Source organism: Melospiza melodia, chromosome 8 (assembly GCF_035770615.1).
Source record: "Melospiza melodia melodia isolate bMelMel2 chromosome 8, bMelMel2.pri, whole genome shotgun sequence".
In the NCBI taxonomy this organism is placed as follows: Eukaryota; Metazoa; Chordata; class Aves; order Passeriformes; family Passerellidae; genus Melospiza; species Melospiza melodia.
Window position 1 is genome coordinate 18205523 of NC_086201.1, and position 13831 is coordinate 18219353.

A 13831-nucleotide genomic window follows, 5' to 3' on the forward strand; every position below is an offset into this window, starting at 1 on the left:
GGTTGTCTTTTCAACAGAATGCAGTAAGAGGCTATAAAAGTGGCATCACAGAGTATTACCCACAATAATTTGTCCCACAATGATTTATGTTGTTCATCCAAAACTTCTAGACAGATGTTTGGGGGATGTTAGAATCTCCCATCTACCTGGTGCAGTGTATCCAGAAGGATATAAATTATATATGAATTTTCTGTAGCCATGCTGTAGTTAAGTTTAATTGGAGATTTCATTCTAAACATCTTTGCATAATGCCCATACTGGGAATGCTAAATTCTGAGTTCTGGTTTGTCAGGGAAGAAATCACAGCATGTTTTATTAACAGCATAAGTAGTCAGCACATTCTCCTGGCATCTGGAAATATCTAGCTCATCCCATACATATGGCACTTCTGTTATCATTACATCTTTGAATTGTATATTCACTCTCCCCACACAAACACACTAAAAATGGATATATCTCTAGCCTGACACACAAGACTCTACTTGTGGGGATAGTTTCTCACTATGTGTATCAGGGCAAAGATTGATTTGAAGAAGAGCCCACTGCAGCTAGATAGCTGAAAGGCTGTAATCACTTAATCAGCTTCATTAGGGATTTGGTGAATACTCTTGCGTTGTCTTCCCACATTGCTGTTTGATTTGGAGACAGTATTTCTCTTTTTGTCAAGGAAAACTTGAACTGTTGTTTTGAACCTTTCTTAAGTCAGCCTTGGTTTTTTCCTGTGGTCAAGGAGCACTGGAGGAGATCATTACAGTATAGCAGAAAGCTTATCTCACTGTAGTAAATAAAAAAGTTAAGAATGGTATTTTCATCAAGTGAAAAATCCAGATTGTCTAATTGTCTAACTAGAAGGAAGGATTTAAGGGCCTCTCATCTGGAAAGACAAGTAGCTTTTTTGTTCGTGCACTGACATTTGATTGAAAAGCAGCAATTTTTCAAAGGCCATTTCTGATAAAATAGGAAAATGGTTTAACTTTAACAAATGCAAGTAATTTCCAATTATTGGTTAACAGTAATTAAAGATAACAAGTAACTGATTTTTACCAATTTTTAAAAAATAATTCTTTCAAGTACATCTTGCCAGAGACCTATGGATAGTTTCCTGAAATAAGTTTTAAAGAGAGTAAAAAAATTGATTTGAAGGACTCCCAAACTTTCCTAGTATGGATCTTTGTATATCCGTTTTCACATTATATGATCCTTGCTGCACATTTTTCTTAAAATGCTGTCCTGATGGCCATGTTGAAAGGAAACAGGTGATCCTGGTCACTTTCTGATCTTGGGAGAGCAATCCTGAGGCTGCTGTAACTCAATGGTAGCCTTAGATTTGCTAGCATTTAGGCATTTTAGTGACTCTTTTTGCCTTTTTATTCTGCTTCTACTGGGTTCTACACCAAGTAAAGGATCTGTGCCAATATTTGTTAGGGCCCTGTTCTGCTCCATTGTTCAGGCTCTGGAGATCCATTCGTTCATTTTCTGGTGCCTTAAGCCTTTTGAGGTTGCACTTAGGTGAAGCACTACGATTTGGTGGACACTGAAGGTAGCCAGCTAGTCCTTTTCACTCTAAAGTGACAGGACATCTCGAGACATTAAGACTCCTAATTCCTTTTCTGAAGTGCGATGCATCAGCTCTTTGATCTTTCTGAAATCTGCCCAGTTATTTACAGTTTTCAGTCAGACTAGTAGGCTGATCTGGCTAAAATGCAGAGGTGCAGAAAAGCTCAGGCCAACACAGTGGGAAATGAGTAGGGTAAGAGTGGGTGGAAATTGCATCTGTCCTTTCTGACAGAACTATCTCATATTGGCTTAAGGTTTCAAGTAACTGCATTTTCAAAGGTGACTTGCTAGTTATACATCCATCTAAAATGTTGGAAAATGTGTAGGAAGCTGTGTTTTTATATGGCTCTTGCAGAGCCATTTGGAAAGATTTGTTTTGAAGGAGCTGTTCAAAGTGCAGTGTTCAGTACATTGATATTGTATGAAGGGACCTCTGTCTCAGCTGTGGCTACTGAACAGACAGTGGAGCATTGTATGAGACACACAAACCTCATGCACAGGAGGACTGATGTTTATTTGCTGTCTAATTTCAGCAGTGAAGCAGTGAAAGCATAAATCTTAGCAGAGGTACTGCACCAGCTCTAAACCTTCCACCTTCCAACAGGGCAATCCCGTGTTACGCAATCTTTCATGCAGTTCCGTGGAGTGCTGACAGCTTCCTTTAGGCCTGGGAAAAAACATGACAGATGAAGCAGCACTAAACAATGAGAAACCTACAATTATTAAGACCCTAAAACAGTGGAGGCCTATTACAAGTTTCTTGATTCTCATTCTGATCAGTTTTGCTACAAAACTCACACTCACTACTGATCTTTTTCCTCTGAGGTCTAGCTTTTCTTAAAGTCCTTGAAAAATTGTCATATGTCTACTCTGTTAATTCTCTTTTTTCACTGGTAAAAAGTTTTGCTAACAAACCCTCTTGCTGCAGTTTAACACAACAACCTGTTTATCTGGATGTTAGATAAAAAAAAAAAACTAATTCCTTTGCTTCCTTGGAAAAGCTTTTTGGACATATAGAGACAGTCATTGTGTCTTAAATTGATCTTTTCAAAGTTAAGACAGAAAGAGCTCAAATCTTGCATCTCCCTGGAAGCTTTCAGGTGTAGGTCTCATGGATCCTACATTTCCTTGGATATTTTATTTCTGTGGTCTGAATTCTTTCCATATTGTCTAAGTATAAAATGTAGAACTTCAATTTCTTCAATCGCATCTCTTTTTGAGCCCATTTTGTTGTTTGTCAGGACATTTTAAATTCTAATACTATCCTCCAGTTTACTTGTAGCCCTCCCAGTTTCATGTCATCTCAAAGCTAGCAAACATGTTTTTCAGTTACCTAGATCACCATGATTAATTTAGTAGTATAGTAAGAATTGTAAGTATCATGGAGGGAAGAGGTGACAGGAGTTCTTTAGATTCAATGTATTCAATTAAATGGATACTATTTACAAGAAGAAAATGCTCCACTTAGGTCTCTTTTGCTCTTTCAATTAAAATACTATTTTATTTTAGAGCATAAAATTAATGGCATTGTGTTTTTAAGATTAAAGGTCTTAAAGTAGTATTAACATATTTTGCAAACTACAGCAAGTATCACAGTAACCTATGCTTTGGTCAAAGTTGCTTGCCACTGTTTTAATTTTGGGACAGATTTTATTTAAAGTTTAATTTATTGTTTCAGCAAAGAAATGGAAATATGCCAATGTAATTTGCTCCTATCACAAAGTTGTAAGATGTTGTCAAAGACTGAGCAAGCTATTATACAGAAAGGACTAGATGAGCTTGATGACTGGTGTTAGTGGAACAAGATGAAATTCAGAACTATAAATGAAAAGTCATGCAATTAGGGACAATCTAATATCGCACAGGGACACACAGCTGGAGAGTAAAAGGATCACAGAACCACAGAGAATGATGGCCAGTTGCCAGTTGTGCATTTTAATGCTTTTCTTTGCCATTGAACAGTTTTTTACACATTTCTGAGGAAAAAACTGGTAATCTGTTTTCCTTCTAATTTTATTAATCAGGATTGTCTGTAAATGAAGGCTCTTGGGACACCAGGAAAAGATTTGGAGGTTTCTCTTGGCTCTATTTTGTCAAAAATCATTCACCCTGATGTAGAGTTTCTTTACATATGACACTGAACACTTCTTCATCTCTACCCTCTCAGTGGGCCTTGTGTTTTACCAGATGAGTAAATGACAAGGTCCATTTCAAGCTTTCACACATGCCACGGTAGAGGGAAGATGGATACCGTCAGTGATAAAATTGTTCATAAAATGTACCCATGGTTGTAGGTGGGAAGCTAGACAGCAGTTGGAATGACTTATTACCAGAATTGCTATTCTTATTTCATGTTTATGTTTTAGGCAATTTTTTTACCATGTTCACACAATAGTTCTTAAACATAGGCTATGTTGGATTGGGTTTTCATTGATATTTTCTATTTGATTTAATAATTTTCCCTTTTATCACTAATAATTTTATCTGTTAAATTTACTATAGCTATGTGTAATATCTAATATATTTTAAGGATTGTTACAAGCTTCTCTAAATGTATTACTGTTGTCTCTTCTTTAGAAGTACGTATATTTTTCTTTTAGACTGCAAAGCTGATATTGCAGTTCCTGTGTAGTCTGTCTCTCCAAAATATTTGTTCATTTTTCCTTACAGCCTAATAAGACTGTAGACCCAAACTTTTAATGCAATGGGATACAATGTTCCCTGGCTATTTCCTTTTTGTCTTCTCTTTTTGCTGTCCTTCCTCACACTGTGCTTGTAGATTGTATAGCAGTGGTGGAATCAAAATGAGACCTCTGGTAATTTTAGACCCTTACAATAAGAAACAAATAATCAGATGCTTTCACTTACTTTACTATTAATGGAAGAATGAGGCACCTTTTCCATATTGTGTGAATTAGCCCAGCTTTTCAGATACTTGTTTTACTGTAACTTTCATACATAAGCAGTTGCCTATACATGCAAACAAATAATCAAAATGTTTTTGTAGTTAGAAGCTCTTCTACTCCTCCTGTGGATCTGTGCTGCCTCATAATCCTCTTATTCTGAGAGTTCAAAACAGCCACAAGTAAACTGTAGTCCTAATTAGAGACAGCCAGGAGTTTTCATCCCAAGCTTCTTAACCAAAAAATTGTTTTCATGGAATTATTTGTAAACTATTTGTTTATTTATTTGAATCATCTGTGAAAATAGAAACCCCTATAGAATGAAACATTTTTCTAAAAACGCTTGTAACATTATTTAATGTATTGTGTAATATTTAAATTAATCAAAACCAAATCAGTACTTTTGATGTGGTTCAATTATAGTTCTCATTTGACACATTTTGTCTTAGTTGCTGAAAATTTCAAAAATCTTATTTTGACCAAGTCAAACTCTTCATTCTGTCACCACGATTACAAAAGGAAAAAATTATCAATATTTTCTCCTCTCTTCACTGTTTTTCAAAGCCACAGTGATATTTCTTCAGCCACTGTATTAATTCCTTCTCCAACATCTCTCACTTTAGATTGACCTTTTGCTTTTTATTAGTTTTCACACCTTTTTTTTTTTCTCCTCTTTGTGGCTGAAGGAAAGGAGACAGCAGAGAGTAAATGACTGCCAGAAGGTCTGAACGTATGGATACAGCAATGTGTCTTGCTTGAAAAGTTTGGAGGAAGGAAGGAGTGTGAAATGTGTGAAAGAAGGAGGGAAGGGCAGAAGGTTGATGGTGAGGCAGGAGAGAGATAAAAACGTTTTATTGGTGCAGCAGGAGGAAAAAGTACGAAAACTGGTAGGCATGGAAAATACAGAGCAAGCAGAAGGGTGGAAAGAAGTAGGATGGTGTTTTGGTGGAGTGAGGCCCAAAGGTGGTGTTTTACTGATTTGCCACAGAGAGTGGCTTACAGTGCTCCCAACCACCTGCTGCAGCAGGGAGCAAGAATAGCTGACTTGTGTCCAGGATCTCTCTGCTGCAGGGAGCACTCAGAAGCGCCCTCCTTCCCTCCCTTTGCTGGCCAATCCGCATTCAGAAAGAATGCCCAGTGAACATATTGTATGCATTTATTTTAGAATATTTGCACTACCTGTAGTTTAAAGTAATCCAGACTGCTGATAATACAGTTTCAGCAATTGCTTAGGTTATACTCTGCCTCTGTGTAACCTCCATTTTTTGATTTTTCTTACTTCGCTATCCCTCCTACTTTCTTTCTTTCACACTTTCACAGTTTTAACAGCTATGGTCACATCAGCAGTAGCTGCTATGTACTCAAAAGAATTTTTGAGAATCTTGAGACTTGACTGGTTATATAAAATCATATATTTTAGTGCAAGAGTCTCAGTTTAAGTAAACGCAAGCATGCAAAAATTCTTTACCATTTCTAAGAATTTATGAGTATATATCAGTACCATCTACTGGCAGTAAGAGTTACAGCACTTAGTAGGCTCACACAGGAAATGCCAGACTTTACTTCAATAACCAGGATCCTTCAGCAGGAAGTTAGGTGTGGTCTGTAAAGGGAGAATTTAAAAAAAAAAAAAAAAAAAAAAAGAAGAAAGGGAAAAAAAAAAAAAAAAAAGGAAAAGGCATGATGGAATTTTAACTGCAGTCTTCCCTGGTGCCATTCCAAACCCACATAACTGCAAGATTCTTCACTGGTAATGAATTTTTAATTGTTTCCTGCAGTATTAAAACAGAATTATGCTTTTTCTTTTTTTTTTTCCCCTTCTGTAATTAGAAATAAAATCTAACAGGATCCTGCTGTAGGACCACTTTCATTTTCCTAGTGAACCTTTCTGCTGCTGGTGGTGAGTGCGGCTTCCAGCAGTAGTTTGGTACAGACCGTCCATGACAGAATGCACCAGGTGCATTTGCCTGCAGTGGAAGAGCATGCTCACAGGGAGACCTGCAGGAGTTGGGATCTGTGTGGATTGTGTAGGTGTAAGTGGCTGTGTGCATATGGTTGAAAAGGAGGAGCAAGCATCATGTTGCAGCTTATTTAACAGCCTTTAAAAATATTAATTTGTTGCGGCTGTGCCGAGGTATGTGTGCTAAGTGAGACAGTAAAATAGGATCAGGCTGATTGTATTCAAACTTTTGTATCATTTTAATCTGATTATTATTTCTGGGTATATTGTCTTACTCAGAATTTGTTATTTTATTGCATTTGCTATATTTTTAATATGCTTACTCAGAAGGATGGTTGAGAAAAATTCTTGTAGGCTGCAGCAGATAGCCTGTTTGCAATTTCAGATCAAAGTATTTGCATTGGGAATATTTTCCACCGTTCTTTTTAACTGAACTGCCTGCCTCTTCTTCATTAAGAAGAGATGACCCTGCGCTTGCTGGTTGAAATTTGTGAAATATATATACAATTGATATGATATCAGATGTAAAAGATCTAAGTGTGGGATGTAATGATTAAGAATCAGTTTTGTTTAATTCAGCAATTCTTCCAGTGCACAGTGTGTTGCCAAGCAGGGGATCTGAATACAGGTGCTTATGCCTGAACATTGTTTCCTGAGCTGGCAGTTCAGCAAAGGCAGCATATTTGTACTCAAAGAGAAGGAGCATCTTGTATTGTTTTCAACTGATCCTTCTGGCCTTACGTGGCAATAGTGGATTCTAAGAGTCATTTCTGGTCCATATAGGTAGAGGGAGGACTGGTCCAAGATATAGCTTTCAGGGTAATAAGGAGCTACCTTGTCTGGAGTCTCACTCAACGCTGAACCAAATACTTCAGAACTGTTGATTCCTCACGCTGAATGTAATGGAAAATATCTCCTACTTTATTCATGGGAATGGATTACCCTTGATAAAGGCAAAAGATGTTATTGTATTGTATGTGACTTTTTTTATCAGCCTGTAGAATTGACAATCTATTGGTGCAAGCACTAAGTGAATTTTAAACTAAATGCTTTAAGAATTGATACCTCTGAGGCAATACTAAGAGGCAAGCTGCAAAGGAAAATGGTTTGTCTTGAAATAAAAACAAATTTAAAAATTCATTTCACAGCAGCCTCGTCTTGGATGATAATTACTGAATTTAACAAGATGTCCCCCACAAAATTCTGTGATGGTATATTACTTTGCATTGTTGGTAGCTGTGTTGTTCTAAATTTTTTCTGTGTTTTTTTTTACTATTTTTTTATTTTATTTTTTTTTAGCACTTTTTTTATGAGAGAGGCTAAACAGTAATTAAGAGGTGCAGGATGAAAAGATGGCACAATCAGTGCTGGTACCACCAGGACCCGACAGCTTCCGCTACTTCACAAGAGAGTCCCTTGCAGCTATTGAACAGCGTATCAATGAAGAGAAAGCTCAAAAATCCAAACAAGAACGCAAAGATGATGATGATGAAGATGGCCCGAAGCCAAACAGTGACTTGGAGGCAGGAAAGACACTGCCATTTATTTACGGAGACATACCTCCAGGAATGGTGTCCGAGCCCTTGGAAGACCTGGACCCATATTATATCAATAAAAAGGTGAGTGTAAAAGTATTTCCATCAGACTTTAAGAAAAATAAATAATAAACAACCCTTCAAAGACATAGTATTTCTATTATTTTTGATCTAGAGCTTCCATATAATAATTCCCCCGACAGCTGATGTGATTGGCAGAAATCTCCACTCTAAGAACAGAAATTAGTAATGCTTGTGGGACCTTATAGATAAGAAGAGATGCACTTTTTTTTTTTAAATAAACCTGGGATTTTATTAAAACCTGTAACTTTCAGTGTTTTACACACAGGAGAACTGAAGTACCAGCACAGGGTTTATCATTAGAATAATTACTAATTGCTATGTTATAGTTGTGAAAGGAGCAGGTCTTCAATATGAAATCTATCTCAAAGGTAGCTACACATCCTCCTACTAGATTTCTTCACTGTTGTGAAAAGTTTAGGTTGCATTCTTATGTCACTGGGAAGGATGGGGAAGTATGTAAAGATAATTTCTCAGGATATGATGATCATCCTGATCCATTTTTACTCTGTAGAGGCATCATATATCCAAATTAGTCTGGGTGAAAAAATTTTCTTATCCAGTTCTATTTTGTACTAGGATTGTTTTCAAAGAGGAGGTGTTCTAAAGAGGGACATAAATAAAGGGGAGGTAGCAATTGCACTTGGAGTGTTGACAGAATGTTACATAATTAAAAAAATTATTTTTGTGGAGATGTTACTTAAAAAAACCCCAACAAAACAACAACAATCCACTTATTTGCTTTGATTTAAAGTAACAACAACTGCTGTGGCCAGCACAAAAGTGTTGAACTTTAGACTAGTGTCCAGATGGCCTTGGGTTTCCTCCAGATTTTCAGTCCCTTTGATTTTGGCATCATACGTATTGCAGTCTCATTATTCTACTAGTAAAGAAGAAATGGGTTTTTTCCCTTTGTTTTCATTTTTTTTTCTCCTGCTTTCTTTTCTTTCCCATGGAAACTAGCTAACTAACAAAAACAAAACCCATGAAAGTGAAGAAACTGCTTCAAAGAAAAATGAAGAAAGATTCCAAGAATTGTTATGATTCAAACTCAGACTAAGAGAAAAAATGCAAATGAAGATATTTCCTGCAGGAATTAGGGGTATGCCTCATCAGTAGTATGTTGAAATAATACCAATATAGGCATACCATGAATAACTAAGCAGAGTAGCTCAAAAAATCGATTGTGCCTTAAATGTTCATTGCAGGATTTCTAAAACTGAATTCATGTATGAAGAATCATGAGTTAAATCTGAAAACAAGGTTTTCAATAGTTATCATGTTTTGCTTCCTTTACTCAAGTGATTTACCCTGTTGAAGTCTGGAAGGCAAATAGAATTTGGGTCAAAGTACCGATTCCTTTCCTTAATTCTTTCCACATTCTGTAGTAGTAAAAATTTAAATTCAATGCCAGAAATCCTAAAGTTAGAGCATGTATCATCATGCTTTGGAAACTAGAAGAGTAATTCTGCAATTAAGTGTGGATGTGAAGTAAAATCCTGCTGAATTGCTTGTTCCTGATTGAGAAATGCATAGCAGTTGTCATGATCTTTCATGACAAGCATTGTGGTTTCCAGTAGGCAAAGCAAGACTTCAAGCTGTATGTTGCAATCATAACTTCTCCTATTATTTTTCTTAGCATTCTTTGCATATTTTGAACATCATGTTTGGGTCAGGCTCCATTTTCATTTTTTAGCATAACTTGATGAGTCAGCATAACACAAATGCTACTTCATCAGAGGTTTGGCAGAGTAAAGGGAACACAAAACATAAGAGCTCTGATTATTAGAAGTCCTGTTTTTATTAACTCCAGGACCAATAGGAAGAGAGTTGAAAAATCTCTAGTAAAGAGCATGTTACAGACTCCAATACAATAAATGATGAAAGTACAGCTTGAGAATCACTAAGTAGGGGAGAACGCAAACATGTTAAGTTTGGAACCACTGATTTTTATAATTTATAATTTATTATTTCAGGCAGAGAGAGGCATTGTGGTTTTTGCTGCTCTATTTGCCACACCTGCTCAGAAAGTAGAGCATAATCTTGACAAATGCTGCCCTCTAATTACAGTTGGGTTAGATCATGGCTGCTGGCACTGTTCCAGGTCTGCATGGTTTATGTGCCCTTTGGGCTTCCTAGGACTGCCACAATGCTATCTAGATCCATTTCCTTTCAAAAGCATGAAAGTCATCCATGTGTAGAAAGAAAACATTATGGAAATAGACAGGACTTTCCTCAGATGTGTGGGAATCAACATAATTAAAAAAAAAAAAAGTACAGGTTTTATTCTTTATCGCTTGGATTTTAAAAGCACTGTTACATTTAAAAATGTTTTTTTATATGTTGATAATATACATGAGTTATTGCTGAAACTGTGGAGAGAGTGAAAATACCTGGATACAGTGAATAGAGTGAATTCTGTATTAGGTGAAAGTAAAGTATGACAAGGAAAATAGATTGGCAGGAACAGAACTATCACAAGCAATAGTTGAAAAGGGGAGTAATACATTGCTCTCAGAGTACAGCAAAAATTGAGTACAGCAAAAATTAGTGTTTTGTTCAAAAATGGTTATTGAACCCTCTTGATTTCCATATTTTCATGATCACTTAAAACTTAGATCACTTTGAGTTACTTTTGTCTTAGTACTTTGATTTGATAATTTAAGCTGGTTATTTGATTTAGAGATTGAAGTTTTAATGGCTCTCATTTTGGTTACAGTTACACACCTCAGTGTATATATTATACAGTACAAAAAGTATGCTAATTCTCCAAATATTGCCTACATTACTTTCATACTTGTCTCTGTTTACAAGCTAGCAATATCAGGATTACTTATGATTTCTTTATCAATGCATTTAAGTGTTCATTTAATTGTATATATAGTAATTTGGCTGGATGCTACAATGTGTGAACTGGACAAGGGGATTGTGTCAATGCAAATAGAGCATATTGAACAAATATGATTAATGATGAAATGAAAATGATTCAGGGTTTGTAACTTGGTATCTTCTAAATGCATGTTTTCATTCTCTTTTTCTTTTTCCAGACCTTTATAGTATTAAATAAAGGGAAGGCAATATTCCGATTCAGTGCCACCTCTGCCCTGTACATGTTAACTCCTTTCAATCCTCTTAGAAAAATAGCTATTAAGATTTTGGTACATTCATATCCTTTTCAAGTGGTTAGTCTAAAACTGTAATGAATGAGATGTTACTTAGTATTTAAATCATTCTCTGGCACATGTCCCAGGATCAATGTGATCGGTAGTGCTTTGTCCCTCTTCTCTCTACTATTTCTGTCTTCTGTTCTTTTTCTCATTCTCCTTTTTCATTTCTGTTCATTGCTGGATCCTGATATAGTAATACCAGAAGCCAGACAACCAGTCATCGTCCTTTACAATTTCTGTATCTTCTTTCTTCCCCCACATAATTTTTCCTTCCCTCTTATTTTTTTCTGTAATCTTCACATCTTTTTTTCATCTTTCCCCTCCTCCACATTTTTCATAAACTGCAGATATATTGCTTGGAATACTTTCAGTTCTTCCCTGACACTGTATATTAAAGTCAAATCTTTGATCCCAGATCTGTGCTTGCATGAGTATTTAGTAAAAATATGGTTTCATTATTCCTTTTCATTTTCTGATTCAGATAACACTTACAGAAAGATAGATTCATAACACAGCTTAGATTTTTTTGTTTTGTTATTCATTCTCAGTCTTGTATGTATCCCACCTGTCTGTTTTATTTCTTGATCATTATTGCATTATACACTTGTAGGCCTATTGATGTTTTAATTTCAGTCTTCAAGAAGGTCATGAGATTTCCAATTGCAGGTAGAGATTTGAAAAGCTAAATTATTATAATTACTTAACTATTATTTTGCCTTTTTCTGTGTTTTAATAGCAGACTATAGTAGGCATCCCACTGGTCTGATCCCAAATACCAATATGAGCCATGAGGTCATTGACTTCAGAAAGCCAGCTTACTTGATAAGGAAAGAATACAAATGTTTGCACACTTGTATTTACAGCAGTCTAACATAAGCACACTGAAAGTAGCTTTGTGTTAGCATTGCATATAGGGATCCTAAGATTATGTAGACTAAATTTTGAAAGGACTTTTTTCAGTCTTGGTATACTGGAAGACTGACAATTACAGTGGTTGGTATCTGTTAGACATTGTTAACAATGCCTAGCCTACAAATGACTTCCAAAACAATCATGATACTACATAGCCTATTTTCAATTTTTTTGCTACAGGTGCCACTACAAATAATTATTTTTCAATTATATGACACTCTTTACCATATTCTGAAGCATTATTATATTGAGTTATGTGGAATAATAAAAGATTGTGGGACTGAGGTAGTGGTGAAGGGCTAGTCACCAAAGTCAGAATTCTAAAACATGTTGTTTAAATTTATGGTAAGGTATATTATAATTATTTTTCCACTAATGAAAGCATAGTGAGAATCTGCAACTCCAAGTGGATATTTCATCAAAAAGGATTTTGAAAGCCTATGTAAAGTACAGACTGGTGAAACACTTGTAACATGGGTTTTTTATATTTAAAAAAATATATTTATTTCTCTTTTGCACTGTTCATAGTGAATTCCATAAAGGAAAGCTGGGTTCTCATAAAGTATTTAAAATATATTCATTGCACAGAAACCCAAAGGATTGTGGAATATAATGCCACAGTTTTTTGACAGCTCAGAAGGCAGAGGTATCATTATCACTTAAAGGTTTTTTTATTAGCATAGACATGCAAAGAAAAGTTTTCGAGGGGAACCTCACAGTGCTTCTCACCCCATTGCATTTGGATTTCTATTTAGGAGCACCACATGAACCTGCAGCTGTTCTCAAACTTGAGCTTTGTCCTCTCTGTAGCTTTAGGTGTTGGTGCCATCATGTGGGCGTTTCATGGTTCATCTGCATGGTTCTCATTTTGATGGTTGTGGGTTTTTTGTGTATTAGAAGAATGTCAGCAGTTCTGAGAATAAAAGGTTGTAGATTTAGAGTGACATGGACCTGTTCTGGAATTCTATTTGGATTTATTTTTTTGAGAATCACATGTGCCTTCCCCTCCCAAAAGCATCTATATTACGAAAGTCATATATGAAATAACAGCAAGAGAATACTTTTCTGACCAAGATTTCCCTATGTTCTCTCCTACTATGTGGCAGCTAGCCTTCAGTGTATCATAGTGATAAGGAAAAATGTTGATACATGCCTAATTTTATGATAAAACATTAAAGTGAATAAAATGTATTTTTCATTTATTTGAATGCATGAAGCAGTTCAGATTTTTCTAGATAATCTAAAAGAAATACTTTTTGTGTTATTCCATGAAATTAGGAGCTAATACTTCAAAGGGTGACATTTCTGTTCAATAAGAAAAAATATTTTAGACTTGGGGTGCTTTTTAAAATACCTCTCAGATTTTCTGATTTTTAGTATATAATTGTTCTCTTGTGGCTATAAAACAGGGAATGAAAGTTTTAACATATTCAGGGCTTTTCCCTGGGTATTAAAAGAGTAGTAGAGGAATAGATAGCTCCTGATAGTGAAAATCTACCAAAGCCGTGTGTTATTTGATACTCTTTTCATGACATTTTCTGGCTTATGTTCCTTAACTCTTAGCCTACATTATTCAGCATGCTTATCATGTGCACTATTTTGACCAACTGCGTATTTATGACCATGAGTAACCCTCCAGACTGGACAAAGAATGTAGAGTAAGTTAAATGGATTTTCTCTGAATAATATCCAATAATCAGAAATAAACTGCTGCAA

The 13831-nt window shown here is 35.7% G+C and overlaps 1 protein-coding gene across 4 annotated transcripts in view; it reads left to right on the plus strand.

Moving 5' to 3' along the window:
* SCN2A (sodium voltage-gated channel alpha subunit 2) overlaps window positions 1-13831 on the plus strand; it is a 73469-nt gene that overhangs the window by 12505 nt on the left and 47133 nt on the right. For all 4 annotated transcript variants that reach the window (XM_063162024.1, XM_063162026.1, XM_063162025.1 and 1 more), the window contains exons 2-4: window positions 7720-8039; window positions 11084-11201; window positions 13683-13773. In XM_063162024.1, coding sequence (XP_063018094.1) covers window positions 7773-8039; window positions 11084-11201; window positions 13683-13773 — 476 coding nt within the window. In that variant the 5' untranslated portion in view covers window positions 7720-7772. The remainder of the gene's footprint in view (window positions 1-7719; window positions 8040-11083; window positions 11202-13682; window positions 13774-13831) is intronic.